General features: G+C 36.4%; 1 protein-coding gene across 1 annotated transcript; it reads right to left on the bottom strand.

Annotated features, from left to right (window-relative positions):
* Positions 1-300: 300 nt before the first annotated feature.
* Positions 301-23,719, bottom strand: phex (phosphate regulating endopeptidase homolog X-linked). Its single transcript, XM_005812558.2, has 22 exons — positions 23,271-23,719; positions 16,067-16,123; positions 15,819-15,980; positions 14,294-14,377; positions 13,423-13,649; positions 12,433-12,501; positions 12,164-12,280; positions 11,933-12,016; positions 10,665-10,807; positions 9,537-9,630; positions 7,980-8,108; positions 7,766-7,867; positions 6,834-6,911; positions 6,169-6,272; positions 6,016-6,074; positions 4,911-4,965; positions 4,127-4,194; positions 3,911-4,041; positions 3,767-3,832; positions 3,514-3,618; positions 2,451-2,527; positions 301-1,656 (listed from the first exon to the last, which is right to left on the bottom strand). The coding sequence occupies exons 1-22, from the start codon at positions 23,392-23,394 to the stop codon at positions 1,554-1,556; spliced, it is 2,238 nt and encodes a 745-aa protein (XP_005812615.2). The 5' UTR covers positions 23,395-23,719; the 3' UTR covers positions 301-1,553.
* Between the last annotated feature and the right edge of the window lie 812 nt (positions 23,720-24,531).

A 24,531-nucleotide genomic window follows, 5' to 3' on the forward strand; every position in this document is an offset into this window, starting at 1 on the left:
ACCGTTTCTCTTAATTGGGTCTGAACATATGAGCCGGCCGCAGATGCAGGCCATTACTGTAACTCCCCCCGCTGGGTACTGTGGGCAAAACTGAGACCCACAAACACTGGGCATCCAGTCGAAAACCGGGTTGTCATGGGAACCGCTAGTATATGAATGAAGTGGCATAATAGCTAATCCAGAGGGTGGACAAAAAAAAATAATAAATCAATCCATAAACAAGCTTTTGTTGGCCATCCATCAGCTTTGTCTGCACTCTGTCATTTTCATCCCAGACTAAATTTTAATAGAAGACGAACATCATGGTGTCCCGCGGTTTTATTTTAACCAGAAACAAGAAAAAGGAGGAAATAAAAAAGGAACATGAACACGATACATAAACTTACATTGTAGAAACATTTTCACAGTAAGTTTCAGAAACATAACAAGACCCAGCAGATGATCACCATGGTGATAAATATATTAGAGCTTTCCATAATAAAACTGATTACACTGTACAATAAAACCTTGAATGTTTTGGTTTCCTTTCAGAACAACAAAGTAAAATAAAAAATTAAATAGTTTCTGTTTAAAATATATAATTGTACCAATTAAAATGGTTTGTAACGGATATAAAATGATGTGTTTTGGGGTTTTCAATTGAAGATGTTCAAACAAGGGTTTATTATGGCCACTGTAAATAAAAAAAGGAGTAAAGATAAAATTTTACACCAAAGTCATTTTTGGCCCTGCACAGTAAAACAAAACTTGTTTCTGATTTTTTAACAGTGTTAAGTTTTAAAAATATTCCAGCAAGTCTTTTATTGTTTCAGTGTTTAGTATTCACATAAAGAAAGAGAAAATATTTAGGCTCAAACATGAACTGATTTTGGTTTACAGTGTTTCTGATCTTATAAGATAAGCCTCTTCCTCCAGTTGTGACTGGAATGTGTATTTAATTAATATAAAAGTTAAAGACATTGAATATCTACACTAATATATAGAGTAGTTGATCAATATTGATAAATTTAAAGTATAATCCCTAAATGGTGGTCGCTTACAGAAAAATTCATTTAGGATTTTAGAAATAAAACACAGAACAAAAGATATTCCTACCTGTTTAAAAATGGCTGCACTATTGAAATGTTTCCATTTTTATACAAAAGCTACAACGTGCAATTACGGCTACACTAAGAAAAAAATGTAATAACGAGAATAAGATCATAATATTACGAGAATAAATTTTTTTCACAGAATACTACAACTTTACTGTCGTATTATTTCAACTTTATTCTCGTGATAATATTATCTTATTCTCGTATTACTTGGATTTTACTCGGCAATATTCTGGTACAATTTTATACTTGTATTCTTATAACTTTATTCTCATAATTTAATTTAGTTTTTCTTAGTGTGGCTCGTAAAAAGACACGTTCAGCTTCTTCACTCAAACAAACAACTCACTTTTTCGTTGTTCCCTCTTTGTGTAAAACATTTACACACTGTCGGATATTACCACCGTTTTCCAGCTGACAGCTCTGTCCTGGTCCAGGGCTTGAGAATGAGGTCAAAGGTCACCACACGCGGCAGGACTGCGCTCCTCGGTTCATTGTCGATGACTGGGGACAGCTGAATGCCTTCCAAAATTCTTGGTAGTTGCTCATTGCGCCGATGACTCTGGACGATGACAGAAATGTAAAAATGAAATTTACAGTATTTACAGCGACTTTAGTCACCTTATAACATTCATAGTGACTTTTTAGCATTCATTGTGACTTTTTAGCATTTATAGCGACTTTATAGCATTTATAGATTCTTTATAGCATTTATAGATTCTTTATAGCATTTATAGCGACTTTATAGCATTTATAGATTCTTTATAGCATTTATAGTGACTTTATAGCATTCATAGTGACTTTATAGCAACTTTATTGTGACATTATAGCATTCATAATAAATTTATAGAATTCATAGTGACTATAGTAACTTTATAGCATTTGTTGTGACTTTATAGCATTCATTGTGACTGTATAGTAACTTTATAGTATTCGTAGTTACTTTATAGAACTTGTAGTGAATTTTTAGCATTCATAGCAACTTTATAGCGACATTATTGTGACTTTATAGCATACACAGTGACTTTATAGTAACTTTATAGCATTCATAGTTTCTTTATAGCATTGATAGTGACTTTCTAGCATTCAGGGCTTTATAGCATTCATAGCAACTTTATAGCAACTATAGTGACTTCATAGCATTCACAGTGACTTTATAGTAACTTTATAGCATTTATAGTGAATTTATAGCATTCATAGTGACTTTGTTGCGTTCATAGTTACTTAGTAGCATTCATAGCGACTTTATAGTATTCATAGTGACTTTATAGTATTCATAGCGACTTTATTGTGACTTTATAGCATTCATAGTTACTTTATAGAGTTTTGTTCTGTCTGCATGTTTTCTATTCTCACCTGTATTTGGGAGGACTGTGAGCTCCACTCTGGATCTGCTCTCTGGCTGCTTCTGGTCTGTATGAGTTACATCTAACCTGCAGGATGAAAAAATACTGAATCTATAATAATAATAATAATAATCTATAATTTGAATACATTACAACAGGTTTTTACAAATCAGCCTTCACATTTACATCAGTATCTCTGCAAGTTTCATAAACTAAAATTTAAGACTTTTTATGACCATTATGAATTAATTTTAAGACCACATATGTCATACATGCCAAGCTTGCCTCACAGAATGCATGTAGCATAGATGTGCTAGCAGCAGAAGTGAACCAGGAGCAAAGATGAATGTCATCCAGTCAATTAGATAGATTTGTACAAAACAGCGACAAGCTAGCTAACCAGTTAGCAGTAGCCTCAACCATCAAGTCAAAGAATGTAATGAAAATTGACAATAAACTACTTGTTACATCTTTTTTATGTAACTGTATGACTGTGACTGCATAGCAGAGCAATCATAGCCCCACAAACACAAATACTGCTCTTGAAAAACACTCCAATTTGCAGAATGCTTCTTTAGGAAAAAAAAGATTGTGATTTGTATCACAAAACTGCACATAGTAACTGCATTTTCAAATTTATTGGTATTTATTGATGCTTTTATTGAACTAAAATAGCATTAATACTGACAAAAAGGACAGTTTTGGTTTCTTTAAGCATCATTAATTGGAATGTATTGCAACAATAAATACAAATTATTGTAAGAAATGTATTACAGTAAATAAAAAACACCCACCCTAAAATGTCATCAATGCAATTTTCCATTTTATTATTGCAATGTCATATTTTGTTCTCATTTCTGGACTCAAAACATGACCAAATCCTGAACCAGTACCACCAGCTGAGGATACATTTTTAACTAAACCCATCTATCAGCTTCAAACAACATTAATGATTTAGAAATAATGTTACTCCTTCAGCTCATATGGTTGTATTACTATATTTAAAACAAGCAGGAATGATACTAACAGAATAAAAGTGATCAAATAAATGAAGTATTTGTGTGTGTGCTTACATGTGCGTAGCTCAAGAAAAACAGCTGATTGTTGTTCAGTTCCAGTCCTGGCAGCAGAGGCTCCTCCACGCCGCCTCTGCTGCTGTCCACCCACCGCCTGTAGGCCTACGCACAAACAGAAAAAGAAACATCCACTCACCCACTGCCGAATTACGTTCGGATTACTTCAGGCAGTCCTGATTAATCACAGCAATGATTATTTTTGCACACAATAAGTTCAAAATGTCTGGACTTCAAGAAATACAAGTATTACCTTGAATGCCTCTCTGATTCCCCCGTTGTCTGCTATGTTTTCTGCTAAGGTCCTCTTACCACGCACCTACAAACAGAATGGAGTCACACTTACTTGCATATTGACTTTAAATTCTTTCATAAGGAATCTCAGTTGTTTTCTTACATTTAGACCTGCTTCTTCCCAGTAGTATTCATTATACTGATCAATCATACACTGGGTCTTCTCGGTAAAGGCCGTTACAGATGTCTGACTCCACCACTGGTCCAGATTACCATTTTTGTCATATTTGCGGCCTTTTTAACATAAAAACGCACACACTAAAACAAATGTGTTGGAAATTGGTTCAATTCAAAGTGTTTTTGGCCCATTAGCTTTTACCGTTGTTATCGAAGCCGTGAGTTAGCTCGTGTCCCACTATCACCCCGATGGCACCGTAACTTAATGACCTGGAAAACACATGGATAAAATGATTCAGAGGTTACAAACAAAGTGGAAAAATAACAAATTTAAGTGAAGTAGCAGAAAAAATAAATCACATTTAGACAAAAGCAGAAGTTGTAAGACATAAAAATGTGGACATGATTTGTTTTTAGCCACCAAGCTAGCATTTACGCTAAATAAAACAAGCTAATATGTGAAAAATGTTTTAATAATATGATAACTAGTTCATATTACATATAAAATGGGGACAAATCTGTTAAAATAAAGACTAAAAATACAGAGGAAAAGATTTTGGAAGCACTGCTAGCACAGCAGCAGAGCATGTTTTTAGCTAGCCCTCCACAAATATTAGCATCTATGATAAAAATATCTAAACAATCTTTTATTCTTTAATGTGCATCTAAATATATAGGTATTATATGAAGCCAGAATTTTATATTAATCCTACTAAAACAGAAACTGTAGCTAAACGAATTTTCACGGCTAAAATAAATAAAAGTGTTTCACTACTTTGAACAGGGAGATGGTAGGGACATTTTTCTTTTTTTCCTGTCGTTTCTGGCTCTTTGCAGCCTAAAGTAGGAGATTCTGCATTCTGGACTGGTTAGGTTTTCTACGAGAAACTCATGTCATGAAAATTCTGCAATTACTTCTGCCAAGTAAAGCATGAGGAGGCGACTCTGCTCTGCTGGCAGAGCATGTCGGATTTATTTAACCTCACCTTGGATACTCCTTTCCCCAGAAGAAAGGTTTTTGAAGCTCTCCAGCAGGGAATCCTGCAAAAAAAAAAAACCCAAAAAAACATATATATATATAAAAGTGAATTTCTCTCAACACTTTTGTTTTCTGGATTTTGTCCAAATAGCCTCTTTAAACGTTTAAATTCAGAACATTTTCTCTTATGACAGAAATCTTTAAAACAGACAGCAAAAACACAAAATCTTACCAAGTATGTTTGTTTTGTTTCTACTAAAAATATATTATCACACTGGAAATAAGACAAAAGTGGAACTGACACGATAACTAATTTTTCTTGACGATAAATTGTCCAAGAAGTTATTGCGATAAACGATAATATTGTCATTTTGAGACCATTTTCAAATAATATGATGGTAATAATGGCAAAATAATGCAACAATATATTCTCAAACATCAAGAAACTTTAAATTCTAATGAACATTTAACACTAGCATAAAAAACTGAAAAACATTTTAAATATCCAAAATAATCCAATTAATTAGGAAGTTTCTGTAAGCAAAATTATCCTTAAAAAAAGGGAATATTTGAGACCAAAGCACCAAACTGAAGACTTTAGTCATCCAGTTTCTGATAGAAGAAGAAAAATCATGCAAATGCAAATAATTGATTTTATGATTAATTACTAATTTCGACAACCCTAGTTAGAAGTAACTTTTCTGCAAGATATTGGAGAATGTTTTAAGTAAACAATTCCTTAATATTGATGAAAAAGTACTGGCTCTACTAACTAAGATTATTTCACTTGTAAGACATTTTTCCCATAAATTAAATAATCTCTCAATACTTTTTAATCAATATTAAGAAAATATTTACTCCAATATCTTGCTGAAAAGTTACTTGTAAGTTTGCTTTGTCTTATTTCTAGCATACTAAGATATTTGCACTAAATGCTAAACCAAAAATACTTTGTAGTAATGTCCTCACTGCAAAAACACAAAGTCTTACATTCAGTTGACTCTTTATTTAACTTTATCTGAAACCTTATTTACAATTTGTCAGGCAAAAGAGCAAGAAGAGAGAAATATCTCCCTTAATGAGCATGTTTCTCCGGCCACATCACGTCTTACTGATTTGATTTGTGGACGAACTGTAGAAGGCGTTCACGGTGGTTGGGTTTGTAAACCATCTGAAAAGATAGAATATACATTTATACACAACAAAATGTGTCAGCTGGGATGTAAAACAACAAAAAACAATTTGTGTTGCCAGTAGAGACTCACTCTGTGCGTGGGACGCTCCTTCGAAGCCAGGAGACGTCTGATTGGGCGATGAACTTCAGCGTCTGCATTACATTGCCATAGTAATCCTTTTCATCAAACTCTAACTGAAACGGACAAATGCAAAGAGAGACTGTAAACATTTCACGAAGCAAACAAAATGGGAAATAATTGCTTCCTTTACTTTTTCTTTTTTACGTGGAAAAGAAAGTTTATTTATGATGGTGGAAAAAAATGTCCAATAAATGTCAGGCGCCTCTTGAAACTGAGTCCATAACTCCACCTAAGTTTCTGATGTGATTTGTAGTCATTAGTATCCTTGGGTTTTTTTGTTTTCTAGAGTTTTTTTGAGTTTTGATGTCTAATTTGCAGAACTTTTCTTGTTTTTTTCACATTTTGACCCATCCTCTCACTGCGTTTCTGTAAGGGAGCGTGGTTATGTTGAGTGAATTATGGTAATAGATGTAATACTTTATACATTGAGCGAAGGGAAGCTTGGAGAAATTCAAAATAAAAGTTGCCCAAGAACAGAGCCTTGATCTCCATTTGATCTCTGTTGGCTCTCACTCAAAACTACGATTTACCAAATATTATTTAACCGTCATATTCCTCTTGTTTTTGCTATAAATGCACCTGAAGTGTCCGTAATGAATTTGCGCGATACAAACCTGTTCTAAGTCTTCTGTGAGGTACGTATCATTCAAAATAAACTCTGGATACCCAACCTTAGGCAGGACTGCGTGAGCCTAGAGAAAATAAAACACAAACCGTGAAACATGTTTGGATATAGAAGCATGTGGCAAACTCTGATTAACTAAAATAATGTTTAGATTTAAATGAGATTAAAATAAAAACGACTTAATGAGGCTTACTGAGGAAAATAAACCGTATTGGTAAATAACTTTGGTTCAACCTGAAATAAATTTATGCATTTCACCAATGGAACTGAAAAATTAATAACATTTCATTAACATTTACATTTCTGTAAATAATCTCAGGAATTTTGTAGAATTTTGGGGGGGGAATTCTGAGATTAATCACAAATGTTCATTTATTTTCTAGCAAATTTTCAACTTTTCAAACTCACAAATTTCTTAAATGTTTCTATATTTGAGATTAATCTCAAAATTAGAATTTTTTTCTAGCAAATTTCTGACTTAAAACTCAGAAATTTCCATGTTTTTTTCTATAAAAATTCTGAGATTAATCTCCTAATATATGAGTTTTTTAAAATAAAATTGTCAACTTTTCAAACTCAAATGTCCTTGTTTTATTTAGAAAAGCGATTAACCTCAAAATTTCTCAATTTGTAATGTTTTTCATCAATAATTGCTTTCACAACTGTCGCAGAAAACCTAAAAGGTTTTAACATTAAAGCTTTGGGTTTTTGAGTACAAATAACACAAAAGATCTATAAATTAAACCAATCTGATTTTCAAGAAAAAATTTCACAGTTTCATATATTCTGTTTTCCTCCAGTTTTGTCAGGAAAAATTAATTTAAATTCCAACTAAAAGTCTAAAGAAACCCAAAACATTTGACCAAAGTCCCACATTTTAAAATAATTCTGTACAAACCGTTTCAGTTTAATGTTTCTTACCTTTTCTATGGCTCTCTTTTTTGTTTGTTGGTCCATCCAATCATTTTCCTTCTCCAGCATGTCGATGAAAGCCCACCGAATCCCCTCAATTAGCTCTTCCATCTGAGAGTAACGTGGAAAAAAGAAAAACAAATGCACGGTGTGTCAGTAAAAGGCAGGAAAGCTCATCACTGAATCCTGAAATATATCTGTAGAACGTAAAGAGATGGAGAACCATTAGCTTCTTGTCCTCCTGGAAGTGTTTGTCGACAAATAGCCGGCCGGTGGCGTAAACCAGGGAGTTCTCCACGTAGTTAACGCACTTATCCCAGCGTGGAGTCAGAGACGTAGTTCCTGTGGTGACCTGAAGGGGGGGCATGAGTCAGCGTTTAATAGAGTTACCTTAATAAGTAGAGTTCAGAATGCAGCTCATATTGAGTATCTTAAAGACGACACGACGGCTCTTAAATTTAAAGTAAAGAAAAAACATACAAAGTTTTCAAACGTCTCCAGATTTACTTGTGAAAGTTTTAAGGTCTCTAGCAGGACATTGATTTACGATTTGAGATACGATGGTTCGATTTAGATTGCACCATCCTTGTGTTAAAAGGGTCTAGTCAAAGTCCAAACCTGAATGAGAACCTGTGAAAACTTGACTTAAGTCTTGACTCCGTTAAATCTGGCTGAGCTTGAGGATTTTTTGGGGGGAAAAAACTGGAACAAATTTTAATGTTCAGATTGTTTTGCAGGTAGACAAAACAAAAAACCTTCAGCTGAAAGTGCAGCAAAAAATTATTTTAAAGTGCTGATTCTGTAAAAATATTTTCTGAGTTTTATTGGTAGAATATTTAAAAACTATATATTCACTTCCTTCTACTTTAAAATTATCCACTATTTTGTTTAAAAAAAAAAACTTTTATCTTTGTCATTTGGGTTGTATGCGATAAACAAAATAGTTTTAAAAAAATGTTTAGGAGGTGTGAATATTTTGCAAATTGGTTAGCGATAGATCAAACTCACTAACCTCATATTTGGTGTTTTGTAGGCTCCTAGCTCTTCATTTTGTATTTTTTTGTATTGTTAGTCTTTAATTTTGACCACAAGCCCCATTAATATTGAAATTAAACAGAAATAAAATATCGTCTTCAGTTAAATGAGTAAAGTTGCAGTTTATGCATTTTCTATTTCTTTCTTTCTTTATTGCTGGAGAAAAACACGTTGCAGCTTTTCAGGGGTTAAACTTGTTTTAAAAGTTTATAAATATCTGAAGCAAATCAACCTAAACTTTTGAAATGTGACAATAACACAAGTTTTTATTTTTAACGTTTGTACATAAAACGTTTTAGTTTAAATGAAAATTGTGTGGTGGGATTTTATGAACAGTTAACCAGGCAAACAGAGCCATCTGTTGGTGAATCCTGATACTGCATTATGTCAGACACAATGGAGTATCGGTCAAATTAGAGCTTTAATAAACAAGAAATCCAGATCTAGTGTTGTGTTTCCTGTACAAATGAAACATTTGGTAACATTTGAAAACAGATGTGGTTCTGTTATAATTGAAAATATGCTGCTAACAGGTCTGTTCAAGCAGAAAAATATCTAAATCATGAAAAATAGCAGCTTTCAAGGTCTGGAACTGACAGCACCTGCACTAATCCACATTATAGAGGGTATTTTTATCACTACAGGATATTTATCTGCAAAATAAAAATACTTTATAATGTTTATTTTCCAACTAACCTACTGAAGTAAATTCAGAGATGAATTGAGATGCGCTGAGAGTACAAACCCGAGCGAAGTCGAGGTATCTGTAGAGGAAACGGCGACTCAGAGTGGTGATCTTAGAAAACACCGTCCTCCACTGGATGTAGTTAGCTACCGTCCTAAAGAGACAGAAAGATCAATTAAATTTAATTTAAATTAAAATGTAAATTAAATATTTACAAGAGAATGAACTCCTTGTAGTCATTGGCCACGTTTCAGAGCAAAGAAAATAAATATATCAGTGAATACACAGTTTTTACTGAAATTATTGTTTCTGAATGTAAAAAGGAACAATTTAGAGTCAACACGCAGCTTCAGTTATAGTTCAGTTACAGTTATAGTAGTGATGGACCTGGACCTTCAGGGACACATAAACACAGGTACAAAATCAGCCTTTTATCACCTGAAGAACATTTCCATAATTATAGGAGTAATGTCACGAAAACATCAGGAGAAACTTATTAATGCGTTTACATTGGCTCCCTTTAAAATGCTTTTTTTTCTCTTGAAATTTTAGCTTATAGACCTGTTGTCTTCTGGTTCAAGTCTGCTCTGCATTTCTGAAAACGAAACCAAACATGGAGAATCAGCATTCAGTTTTTATGCTGCACTAATCTGGGACAAACTTCCAGAAAACTGAAAAGATGCTGAAACACTGAGCTCCTTTAAATCAAGGCTAAAACCCACCTGTTTAGAGTTGCCTTTGATTCATAATAACTGGAACATTGATCAACATATTTAATGTATAACGGCTTTATTATTTTGATGAAATTCCATTCTAAACATTCTGTGTAAAATATGTAAATACTCGTCTTCTGAAACTATCTGCTATTTGTGATTAACCACATTATTTTGTCTAATTTTGCTAGCTAAACTCAAAGCTAACAAAATCTGATGTCTCCAGCTCTGCCCCCAAATATAAGGCCAACCAAAATTTCTCCAAGAGCGCATCGGGTCATCCAGACGGTCACAAAAACAGCAAGAACGATGTAAATATAAAAAACTGTTTATACGTGTTTACATTTCCTCAGTTATATGTTTGGAAAAACTCCTCAAGTTTGAGTGGAGTGGAACTATGTGTGCTCTGTGAGTTAACTGTTAATAACCTGGTAAAGACAATGACATATCTTCCATGTTTCTCAGGTGTTGGTACCTGGAGTCTGTGCTGTTGATGAGCTTCATGAGATCCTTGAAATACTTTGGGGTTCTGACGATGACGGGCTCAGAGGAGGAAATGGAAAGGCTTGGATCATCTTTAGACTCCACCACAGCTTTCACAAAACCAAGCCAATCAAACTGAAACACAACAATAAACATTTGTTAGTCAAACAGTGATAGGAAGAAAATATCCTATGAAGAAAGTACATTTATTTTTAAAAAATAACACCATTATATGACATTAATGCTGCCACTAATGGTGTTATTTTTGCTATTTAGATGCAAACTGCAGGACATTTGGTCAGGATATGTTTTTTGGGAGGGTGGATTTCCATTTCTGCTACAAAAGTTTTCTGTCCGGATCGTCTTTATCGCCTGCATGTTATTGTTTACGTTCGGAAATTTTATGCATGTACAACACTGGGGGGGGGAAGACGATTATTTTATATTTTATATGGCATGCATAGCCGAGCTGCCAGGGTAGAACAACCCCGTTAACAAAATGAAACTTGGAGATGAACTCCAGGTTTCACACTGTTAATTTAGTGCAGTGTGCCACAGCAACAGAAAAAATAATGCAAAAAAAAAAAACAGTGATGAACAACTCAAAGCCACGTTTTTTCTCGCCATCTGTGTTGGCGACGCGAAGCGCAGACTCGTTGCCATAGCAACTGACAACAACGCCACGTCAGGTTTCAACACCGAAAAACACTCAAAACATTTCCCACAGAAAGAACAGAACATTCAGTCCGTTACAATTTTATATTTTTAGGCTTGATGTTTGTTTTGCTACTCATAAATGATCGCTGTGCCAGATTAGCTTCCGCTGCTACTAGCTAACCTAACACTGCAGCAGCTGATTGGCTAATTTAAACTCCTGTTTTATTGATATCTCAGAGTTGATGTTCAGGTCCCTTTTTTATTTTTTTAACTGAGGTGGAGCAATTCATGTAAAACCACACAAGTAAATAGATTAAAATTTATCCGATCGGACAAAAAGAAAAAAGATGGAGGCTCTAATTACTTAAATTAAACTATTTATGTATTAAGGAGTAGAAATTCTGAAAATTCATGGGTATTTTTGGGAATTGCGAAAACTGACGTTTGAAATGTGGCTGAAGGAAAAAAACTTAGGGAAAAAATGTTGACACCTAACACTTTTATGGGAATTTGTGAAAGAACCTTGTTTGTGTTGCTTTGGAGCAAAATTACGGGTTCCCAGACAGTTAATGGTTTTGCAGGTGGATTTCCCAGTGACTGTACCTGTGGCATGGAGCGCTGCAACCGAGACAGGGTGTATTTGTTGTACATGTTCTCACTGGTGCGATTTTCATAGGGAATCAGGATCTGCACATAAAATAAGAAGCATTTTTATACAAAAATATGAGGATAAAACATTTTTTCAATTAAACTGCTGGACCTGGTGCGTAATTAACAGTTTCACTGAACTCATGAATCTCAGGTTTATTCAACTGATTTGTATTTTGCTTTTACATGAGCAATTTTGGTCTCGAAGTCCAGAGCCTCTTCCATCTGGGTCTGCGCCGCTTGCTTTGGGGCGCCCAGCATGACGGCTGCGTCCACCATCAGACTCAGCAACGCAGCGCGATTCTGGAGAGAAAGAGACAAAATATACGAGGAAGAACTTTGAATTTCGTGGGAAACAAAACACCTTTTCTGTACCTCACAGGAAAGAAGGGTTGAAATAATGTAATTTGATCTAGATGGTGGCAAGGCGAGCTAAATGTGATTCAGAAACTCACCCCGAGAGCAGAGGAAGTGTTTGTGGTGTAATCCTCTCTAGAAGAAAGAGACAAGGACGCCTGATCGAGCTGCAGGAACAGAAAAACAAGTTTCTGCTGCGTCTTGCAGAGTTTCTCTGTTCGTCTAAACATTTGCTAGGCTAAAGCATCATAGAACCAATCAGACTTGTCTGCATTTAATTCACAAAGCAAATGGCATCAAATCTAGGCTTATTGGACATATTGGTTGTCTTTAAAAGAAAGCAAAAACTATATATTTCTATTATATTTCTTGAATTGTGTAAACAGCAAATAAATTCATTCAAATTCAAAAATACTTTATGGATCTCAAAAGGAAATTAAATGTTGTTGTAACTCAAACAACAGATTCTTCAAAGAGTTAATGTAGATAGTGATGGCTGTTGGCAGGAAAGATGTCCCGTAGCAGTTTGTGTTACAGTGAATCTGAATTAGCCTCTGACTGAAGACACTGACAGTGGTCAGGGTTGTCTGTAATTACTACATAATTCATACATGAAGTTCAGTTAAGGCATAAAGTTGAGTCCAATTCTTGATTAATTTTTATAAAATAGCGTTTTTCTACTTATCTAAAATTACATTAATTTTAAAAGATGGTTGTTGGTAATAACTCTTAAAAAAAGAAGCAATATTTTACTTTATCTAGATTTTAGAGGTGAATGATTGAAACTATTTTATTTATAAATTTGTCCTTTTCGACCTCCATTTTTTATTTAACTGAATTTTATTTTATTCCCAGAGCGTTGATCAATGTTTGCATGTTTCATATAGGTTAAAGCTCACATATAGTGTTAAAAAAAGGTTTTACACAGAATTTTATCTCATTTTACATCAGTTCAACCACAGGTCTTTTTTGTAGAGTCTAATCCAGAAGTTGAACACTTTAACCGAGACTTTAACAGGATCTGCACGTACATTAGGAAGCATTTTTATACAAAAATATGAGAATAAAACATTTTTGGACTGTCGGACCTTGATGACGTAGTAGGAGGAGTTTTTGTCGTCAGGGGAGACATAGAGGCGGATCAGGACGCTCTTGCTGTGCTGGTTCCTCATCTCCGCCAGCGTCTTCAGGAGACTCCACTGACTCTGAGACCACTGGTACTCCCGGCCAAGTCCCTCCCCCAACACCGGCCATCGAAACTCAGGCTGTCGGAGCATTTTCAGCATCGGTCTGGCGTCCAGTTCCTCCAGTATGCCTTTTAAAGAAACACATCAGTATCAATGTTCAATTGTATAGACCGCTGCCTTTTATCTCTGCTACATTTAAGTGCAACAGATATTAATATTAGACAAAACGTAAGAAAACTAGGCAACATATAATGCTGTTTTCAAATATTTATTTCATTTACTACGTTGAAAAGCTATCCAAGCAAACCAAGCTATAAATCTACTGTGATTTATGGGTTAGTAGCACCAGTCAGATCTGCAGAATAAAGAAAATCTTGAAATAAACAAGGTTAAAAGGCTAAAAGGTCTAATAAAAACAACAAATCAATTTGCTATCAATCGCTATCAGTTTGTAAAGAAGTAAAAAAACCACTTCTAATATTTTGGGACAATAAGAAAGTTTGGTCATAAGTGGCATCTGCTGCGAAAACGATTGTTCACCAAAAGCAACAAAAGGTTCCTCTAAAACTCAACGATCATGGAGACTTTTAGGAAAATGTCCCATAAACATGGTGGCGTTTTATTCTCCAGGACCAGAACAATTTGCTGTATTCACAGAAAACCAGGAAAAGTAACAGTGATCCAAGGAAAACCAGCAAGTTCACAAAACAAAGGTGGAGGGGCCTAGTTAAAGTCTGGATTTAAAGCTAATGGAGATGCTGGAACGACTTACTTTCATTCATGCAGGAGCGGTACAGGATCTTGGCTTTGGTCACGGCCTGCAGCTCTTTTGCATCCGAAGGAGATTCTAACAGCTCTGGAAGATAAAAACGATCAGCACAACTAAACAGTTCATGTCTCCAAAATGTGAAAAATAAATAAATAAAAGAAAAAATATATATGAGACCTTATTTTAATTTGTGATTAGTAATCTCTTTATGAATAAATGAAACAGACATCTCTGTGTCTTTCATTCAGGGTTCTGTTCAAGTTTAGCATGTTTTTGAATAATTTTGGTTTGGTCTAGATTTCATATGCAAAGTTCTGCTGAGTCTGATTAGGTCAGCGCCAGAGAAAAATCTAATCTGATTGGGCCATTCAGGAAGACAGCAGCAGGCCCGACTGAAGGCCTGATTTAAAAAAATAAAATAAAAAAAAGACTTAAAACATGCAGCAACTACAAATTATACGACTGCTGTTCATTGGAACAAGTAAATCTGCAGAAAAACACATGAAATGTGTGAAATGTTAGGTTTAAAGGGAAATGGGCAGATTTATTATTGTTTTGTGGTGAATCTGGTGTGGAAATCCACCTTTTAAAAGTTCTGTGAACTTCGTCGCAGTCAGTAGTATGCAAAATATTTTAGCTTCTCCAAGGGAATATCAAATACAAATTTATTGTCAGAAAACTCAAATTTGGTCTTTCAGCAGGGTAGTAGTAAAAACTTGTTGACAACACGAAATCACACAGTGACTTGCGTCATAATTGAACAAAGGTATTTTCACCTTACATCTTTTAAATTGTATTTTTAAAACGTCCTCCTTGCACCTTTGTTGGTGTTTCACTCCCTGGTCGGGTTCTAATGACTTTAATAACTACATCCAGGTTTCATTAGCTTTTTTAACAGTGGAACGAAGGGAAGGATGGAGGGACGGATGGAACGACAAATGGACAAATGGATGGACAGATATATTATTGGATGGATTGTTAAAAAGACAAAGAATGGATGGGTAGATGGATGGAGAGAAAAATTGTTGGACAGATGATAGAATGACAGATGACAGGATGAAAAACAGATTGATGGACAGAAAGATGGGCGGATGGGTGGATAGACTGATAGATATTTAACAAGTGAGATGGATGGATAAAAAGTTGAACAGACAGATGGATATGTTGCTGGATGAATGGATGGATGGACTGATGGATGAATTGTTAAAAATACAAAGAATGGATGGATAGAAATCAGACGAATGGAGGAATGGTTGGATGGATGAATAGAAAAATAGACGGGTTGAATGGAAGGACATATTGGATGGATGGATTCAAGGATGGATGGATAGACGAATGAATGGCTGGTTGGATGGAAGGATGGTTGGATGAACGGATGGTTAGAGAGAAAGACAAATGGAAAAACAGATAGATATATGACCAATGAGATGGATGGATAAATAGAAAGATGGATGGGTTGAATGGATGGACATATCACTTAAGTAATGGAAGGATAGTTGGATGGATGGTTGGATGGATGAAGCTCCACCTTTCAGTCGGATGTCGACATGCTGCCTCAGCCAGGGGTAGATGCCGTGTGACGATGAGTCTTCAGGAATCGTGTTTTCCTTCAACCAGCCGCCGCAGGAGAACGTGTAGAAGTCGTCACAGGGGTCCACTGACCGGTCCAACTTACTCAGGATGGACCCGGCTAAGAAACAAATTACAAGGTTCTGATCCAAACGACCCAACACAGAAACCCAAAGACATTTACTCCACTGCTGGGTACTTTCTCACCTGCTTCGATGCATTCTGGGGAAAGACAAAACTCCTCTTGACTGGATTTTTGAGAGACTAATGGAGAGAAAAAAAAATTTTTATTGGGTTAAATAACTAATATATTGAAATTCTTTGGAACTTTTCCAACAGTGACATTTCTTTTGTCTATTTGGGTAATATTTCTCTATTATTATTCAATGAAACCCCTGATTATCTAAATCAGACTGGGTGGAACTGGAACTAAGGTCCAGCTGATACATCTGGAGTTTTCTTACAGAGTAAACAGTTATATTTCTCTGAACTGAGCAAAGTTTGAGTGGTTTCATCTGAGCAGAAGCCATTTTGCACGCTTATACACGGTCCAGGCATTCTAAACCGAGATGTAATTTTTACTAATGCGCGCAAAACTTTGTAAACATTCCGCTAATGTAAAATAAAAAACTATTTTGCAATTGCAGTGTCTCCATTAAATAAGGAACGCAATTAAAATCACATATGAATAACTTCGTCCAAGCAATCAGTCATTAAAAACATGAGGCGCGACGCCATTATCCCCCTACCACTTCCTGTTCTTCTTCAACATCCGGTTGTTGATCATGTGACTCCTGTGACGCGAATTTTATGGTCTGGCGTATTCAGCACCAGATAGGCCCCATCTCAATCGTTTAACATCTTAATCGAATCTTAATAGTAAGCCTGGACAACATGGCTAAAAATCAGAATATAAGCGTTTCAAATCCGTTGATAGCAAAGTATTGATCCGGTTTTTTTTGTTGTCTTTTTAAATATCTGAAATAGTGCTAAACTGACCTTACCCGTTTTACCTAGTTTTCTACCCCCGCACGATGGCGGAACCTTTAACTGCTGCTGCGCAAGTTACTAAACAAGTTGTTGCTAGGTAACTAACGAGTGAGTTGCTAGGTAACTAAAGAGTCGATGCGCCACCAACCTTACTTAGCCAGCCGTAAAAGAGCCGTTGAACAGCTAAAGCCTTTCTTCTGCCTACATCCCCCAGAATTCCATGCGGTTCTGGATCGGAGTTCAGGGAATATTCCAGACGTATTATTATCCATTTATCGATACATCCCAACGTCCAACCCTTCCCTGGCCCGACCGAGCAGCCAGCGGCCCGCCACGCCGTTACCGTCTCCCCTCATACAACTTGCTCCGGAATTGGGTTGAATTAGCTTAGGTTTGGACAATAAACTTCAAGGTTTTTGTTGTTTTTCTTTTTACGCTCATGCAACCAGACTTTTTACTAGCAGGAAGAGTCGATCTCAATAATCGACTTTCCACAACTTCCAACAAATTCCCTTTAATTGCGAAGCTGCGTTGTCAACACCCAGTAAAAATCCAGCAAATCAGGAAAAGTTCATAAGCTGCAAAGATCATTGAATTATGTTTAACTATCTTCCCTTATAACTCTGGCTGAGGGAACGTTTTGGACGTAATAAAATTGTAAGGAGAGAGAAAGGGAGAGGCTCCAACCACATGAGAAGCTCCATTTGTTATTTGTGTGGAAACTTGGCATAATTAAATTTTCCATTTGAAAGTATGCTGAATTATTGACTGTTGATGGCCCAGTTTGGGTTCACCTGTCGGACAGAACTTCAATGCTCGACTCTGAGGTACCAAAACCATCAGCCACCCGACCTCTGTGCATAACAGATGCCCTGAGGTCCTTCTGCTAATTTTCTGTCACCACACATCTCTAATTTGGTCTCATTGGTTCAAAGGATGTTCTTCCAGAAGCCTTGTGGATCAAACCCACCACACTTGTTGAGTCATTTTCTAATTACTCTGTCCTGACATTTAAGAAGCACAAATTAGGCTCTTGATGTGGAGCTCTTGTTTTTTCTCTCTCTGGATGATTTGATAAACAGACTGAAAAATCCTCTGCTGGGAAGACTAGAAACCGTCCAACACATTTTTCCATTTGGAATAATTTTTATCTCTGTAGAATGACGGACTTAATTTATTGGCTAATGCACATTAATTAACATTTCTGTAAATGCACCAAATGGCAGTTTTTCATCAATTTGTCTAGCTAAATACAAACAAGATTAAAGTGACTTAACCAGAAGTTGTCAGATGACACACAAATTGTACTCAAGTTAGAGCAAAACAATATTTGGTCAAAGGTTAACCCAAGTACTGAGTAACTGATCAAATTATCAATCATTTAGAATTTCAAAATCACATATTCAGACGGACTAAAATATAAAGTTAAGTGGACATTTTGGTATTTTAAGGACAAAAATGACAATAATTCATATAACTAACAAAAAATAAAATCAGGCAAAAACTTTTTTTCCAAATCAGTTTCTTTCAATATAAAACTTGTGAAACTTTAATAAAAACTGCAGGTGTGTGTCTGTGTCTGGTACATTTTTTGGGTTAAAACATGTTTGTTTTTTATTCAGTAGGTAGAAAATACAGAAATTTTACTCAAGTAAAAGTAGAAATACTTCCTAATAAAATTATTCAAGTAAAAGTAAATAGTACAGTATTAGAACAATTATGTTTTGTTATCATTCTTACATACGTAGTTACCAGTTTGCTTTTCATTTAAAGGTTTAGTATTCAAACCCCAGAGAGGAGGAATTTGTTAAACCGTGTGAAAGACAAAACTTGCTTTTTCCCTAAACCTTGAAGCTGTAGCTGTTTTCTTATCTTGGAATACTCCTTGTTCTGTGAAACTGTGTGTGTGTGTGTGTGTGTGTGTGGTGTGTGTGTGTGTGTGTGTGTGTGTGTGTGTGTGTGTAGGATGTAGTAGCCCCCTTCTTTGATTTATTACACCCCACATTCCATTTCACTCCTGCTTTGTAATAAAAGACCAGTTCTGATGCAGAGAATCGGGATGCATGGTAAACACCTTGGAGAAGTGGTTTGCTAAGTTTTCTCCTTCTGCAGAAGTTTGGTTGAAAACTCATAAATGTTCTCTGTGGTTCTCTTTTCATGTAGTTTTGAGAAACTCCTATCATACAGCGTCAGAGAAATACTCCTATTACTACCCGTATCTGGACTATTTTGACAATAGATACAAAAAATATAAATCAAAACAATAAAAAAAAGGAAATTACAACACAATTATCATACATTTCTTTTTAACATTATAAAAGTGTTGCGTATATTTATAATGAAACTGCAGCTTGTGTCTTCAGTCAGAGGCTTCTTTAGATCTTCTGTAATACTGACTGCTACACATCCATCAGCATATACTGCTGCAACTCTGAAGAAAATTGTAATATGAGTTACAACCACATTTAATTTCCCTCTGGGACTAATAAAGCTTTTTTTTTAATTAATTGGATGAGAGAGCATCTGATCTGCAGCACCAGGAAACTTTGAGTGGGAATCTAATTAGTTTTTCCCTATGGATGAATTTACAGTTATGGAAACTTTTCTCCTTTATTATCCTCCTCAGCTCTGCTGTAAGTTATCATTACTCCACACAGTTGTAATAAGGGTGAGCAGAAACTAAAATAAAACCACTGTAATCCACACATTGTTTATTCTCCTGGCAGCAGAGAACAAACCGCAGGTTTACCGGTTCATTTCCGTTACTCGAGTCTTTCTAGAAAGTTCAAGTCTCTAACGTCTGGTGTGATGTGGTTCGGTGGTAAACAAGAGCTGCAAAAAAAAAAAAAAAACATGAAGCAAGCCGGCGCAGTGTATTTGGAAACCAAACTCTTATTGTAAACTGATGACCGGAGCAGGACCGGACTGCGCCGTGATGTCTGACCTCAGAGGTTTGCGTTTCTTGGAGCCGCTTTGCAGAATCCCTCCACGTTGTGGTCACTTTAGATTCAAGCACGCACATTCATGTCACCAAAAACAAGCTGCTAACGACCCGTTGATGGATGCAAACTCACATCAAAGAGTCAAAGTCTGTTAATTAATGAATCGTGAGTAAATCAAAGCAGAGTGAGTCTCTCTTCTCTCACTTGGCTGGAAACTCGAGCATTTCCATTTTAGTGGGAGTTTGGAACTGCTAGCTTGGGCACATAAGATAATTGCACTTCAGTGTGGCCACAAGTATGCAGCTTTCCCTCAATAACAAAAAGACAATACTCACCCCACCCAAGACCAACGCATGAGCCCCTGCAGCTATGACCAGCGCTGGAACCACACAGCACTGCAACCACTGATGCCGTTTCCATGCCCCCCAAACTCCACATACTGGGAAATTTAATGGTTTCCAGTGGAAGAGGATAGCTCATTAGCTTTGCTGCACATCAGGACTTGAAACGCCAAGCTGAACGTCCTAAAAACATTTTTAAAAGATACTCATCGGCCTTTAAGGGCTTACAGATGAGCATGGATGATTCAGTTTAATCAAATGATAAATAAAATGCATATTTCTGCACTTGATTTTTAGTTTTTTACCATGTTTAGATCAAAACCACAACAATTCAACCAGGCATATTTCCTTAGATCTCTCACTTAAAGGGGCAGTAATATATAATGTTAACTTCAGTTGTTATAAAACTTCTATATGACTGAAAAGAAATTTGACTTTGTAAATTAACGCCTTGAAATTGGGCCTCTGTCTCTTTAAGATGCTCCTGCTCTTTCTGAAACTCTGCTTTCAGGAAGTTATCTTAACATCGCTCCTCTATTAACCGTTTAGCAACTTTTCACTGAGAAGTGGCTCCTATAATGAGCTCAGCTGTTTTGCAATTCCACCAGGTGTTTGCTAATTGCTGCTGACTAGTCTGAAGGAGCTGAGTGGGGGAGGCCTGCTCTGTGAGCCTGGGTGGTTGCCATGGAGATTAAAGGATTTCTTAACCATGCATAAAAGAATCAAAGCAACACTCCAGGTATGTTTTTGATGTGGGAATAACATCATAACATGACGCAAACTCAAAAAAGTCGGTTTTACGGTACACTTCCCCTTTAAAGGAGGTCAATTATTCATCACTGAGAAAGTTGGGAATTCAAACAGAAGGTAATCCTCAGAGGAAATGGTGATCCAGGCAGATTTAGCACAATTTCAGACCATCAGACCTCTGAAGCATGAATAATCAGTAGCTGAGAGGAAACTACAATTAATCCCACCATTTCATGGTTCGTTATTCACAAATTCAAATATCTTTTTGTTGCGCATTTCTAAAATATTAGGAAGAAAATGCAGCTTGGGAAGCTGAAATTACAGGGTGCAGTGGTTTATGATGCTATCAAAGCAGCCAATCCTGAAGTGCCATTCATTTTCCTTGGCGCTGATTGGCTGAGCTCCCAAGAGAGAAGACAAAAAAAGACTACAAATGTTTCCTACTGAGCGTATCAACGTATAATTGGTGTTTTAACCATTAAAGCAGGCAGTATTTAGCATTCAAACAGAATTTCAAGTTATTACAGTGATTTGCAGGTGTTTGAGCCTGAATACCAGTGATCCACTGTAGAGATCCATGCCCATAATGACCAGTTTGGGCTTGTTTACCAGGTAAAGAATCATGCAGTCATTGAGTTAATAACGTGTCACTGAGTTAAAAGTAAAGCCATCTGCCTGACAGAGGAAACTAGCAAAGAAAATGATTGTAAATCTACAAGGGTACATCCAAAAATGACTCCAAATGTTGCAAAATCCAGCACCCGAACAAATGTTGCCTTTTCTAAAGAGAAACCAGGAGGTCCGTTCTGTCTAAAAACGGATCAGGGCTTAGATTACAGAGTTGCATCTGAACAAAGGCAGACAATAAATCAACAATATGTGTCGCAACAGACACGATCAATATCAAAAGATAAAACATCTGATAGAATATTCACTGAACTCCAATCCAGAGCCGCACAGCATTCTGGGAGATGTAGGCAGAGGACAGGTTTAAACTGCTCCACCAACCTGAGCTAGGTTGGCAGAATCAACCCGCTCATTCTTTGGTTAGCTAGTAACAATCAGTTGAGTAACTTTCAGGTTTCACTGTCATGCCTCATAACTTCTTAAAAATTATATAATCACACCGACAAAAAGTGGAAATTTTTTAATATTAAGGACAAAAATGATAATTCATATAAGTAACAAAAAAAATCATAAAATTAGGCTAAAGAAAATGTTTCCATATCAGTTTCTTTCAATACTGAAAAACTTGTGAAACTTTGCTAAAAACTGTGTTTGTGTCTGGTGAATTTTTGGTTAAAACATGTTTGTTTCTCCGTTCAGTGGGTAGAAAATCCAGAAATGTTACTCAAGTAATTTTACTCTTAATAAAATTACTCAAGTAAAAGTAAAAAGTGTAAAAATACTCCTTTCAAAAAGTTACAAGTAAATGTATTGAGTAAATGTAACTAGCTGCTGACCAACTCTGATCATTTCTTTACCCCACAAACCGCTCATTTATGGAATAAGAAAGCCTTGAAAAGTCCTATCTAAGGTTTTCTACAGGTTTGCAGGGAAGTAAACGTGGAAGGTTTTCTATTCCGATGAGACCAACATGGAAATCAGCATACCACTGCCATGAGAAACACAGTGGTGGAAGCATAATAAAAATCAGTTCACAAACTTAAAGCAAGTCAGGAAGAATAGGCTTGAAACTGGGCAAAGACGCATCCAGAGCGAGAGTAAAACTGACTATATCCAGGATATTCCAGTTAGGATGGCGTAGTCAAAGTTCAAAAGCTACGCACAGACGTAATGAATCCAATACTTGCTCATTTGTACGCTTCATAAGTGGTTTAATTTTTACGTTTTTATTTCTTATAGCTTATTCTGCTTCCTCTCAACTTGTCCTGAGTCTGCCGCTGGGACTGTAGATGGAAATCAACTAGAAACAGCCACTGATCTAGTTCAGTACATCTTCGCTTTCTGGTCATAAAACTTTATGTACTTTGTTCCAGATATATAAACACATAAATACAAGAGGAAGTAATAAATACACACATGAAGTGAACTAAAAGAGACACCTGTGACAATGAGAGATACATTTTCCTCAGTTTTTGTGATTTTTGTGTCATTTAAATACAAAAATCTACTTGTTAATATTTAAACCCAACAGGTTTTTCCTTTTTCTTCTCCTGCAAAACGGCCACATGAAACCTTAGGTGACCCAAAAATAGTTTGACTCGTGTTACCCAACACCTCTCCACCACCGGCGCGCAGTTTTGTTTTGAAACGCTGCATGTGCTACAATCTGAGGACAGGACATTTCTGTACCATACGGTAGATTTCCCACAGTTTATAATGTAGGATAAAGGGTAGAGTGTGTGTGTGTGTGTGAGGACTTACCCACTATGAGAGCGAGCAGAAAAGCAGCACAGACGCACACTGACATGGCCAGAGCAATCTTGTAGAGGCGATTGGTGCTGCTCTCAGGTTTAACCCCCCCACCCCGTAAATGTTCCAGCTCCATCGTTCACACTCACAAAAAAAATTAAAAACTAACAAAAAAAAGCTAAAATATGTAAACGGACACACTGGAAACTGAAAAAGGTGTCGAGAAATAATAAATAAATAATTTAAAATTAAACTATTAAAAGGTTTTTAATAGATAAATTGTTTTTCTAACGTCAAGCAGCTTCTGTCTTCCTCCAATCTGTCAAAATTGTGTGCAGCTTCTCTAACTTCACTCCGACTGTCCCAAACACTCCTCCTCTCCCAAAACACTCCTCCCTCCCTCCATTCCCAGTGTCGAATCCAGGCACCAGTCCTCCCAGTTAGATGAGGAGAGATCCCAGACCTCTTATCTGGTTGCTGCGTTCTCACTTTTAGTGTGCAAGGCGCCGCGTTTAATGTGTGTAATCTCATGTCCAGGACAGCGGGGTGCTCTGCAGGACGTTTATCACATCACAGAGTAACTGGACCAGAACAGAATCTGGGTCACGTGCGCCGGCAACCTGATTACGACACGCTAATGTGACATGGACATCACCGTTTCTGGTTTTCTTTGAAGGCCTCGGAGGTGGCAACTGCAGCGACACCACAGCCCCCAAATCACTGCGGTCACATCTCTCTTTCTGCACGTGCTCATTAGGGGTTTGGGGCGTCGGCCACAAACTCCTTATATAGGCGTGACTTCCTCTTGAGCTGAAAAACAACAACCATTCATCAAGCACCACAGCATTGTTCTCCATTTGGACTCGCAGATACTGTGTCCTGTTTTTATCTCACTGTGTGAAATCAAATTCCACACAAGAGGCTCTAAAAAGAGGCGTAAAAGTTTAATCGTCAGGATTCACACAAAGTTTTCAAATCAAAATGATTTGATACGACCTTTCCACATAGAAATTTCCAGATAAGAAACCATGTAAGGCCTCCACACCACCAGAGGGCATCCAAGAGCATCAAGCTAGCATGATAAAACACACACATACATTTAAAATAACATTGGATAAAATCAAACTAAACACTATTACACATCAAAAATAATTTATATATCATTTTATAGTTTTGTTACACAAATAACAAGTTGATCTTGTCCTTATGCTGCCACTGCTGGGATACAAGATATCAAACTTGTTAACTTTTTTACCGTAAATGTAGTGTTTAC

This window comes from Xiphophorus maculatus, chromosome 21, assembly GCF_002775205.1.
Source record: "Xiphophorus maculatus strain JP 163 A chromosome 21, X_maculatus-5.0-male, whole genome shotgun sequence".
NCBI classification, from domain to species: domain Eukaryota; kingdom Metazoa; phylum Chordata; class Actinopteri; order Cyprinodontiformes; family Poeciliidae; genus Xiphophorus; species Xiphophorus maculatus.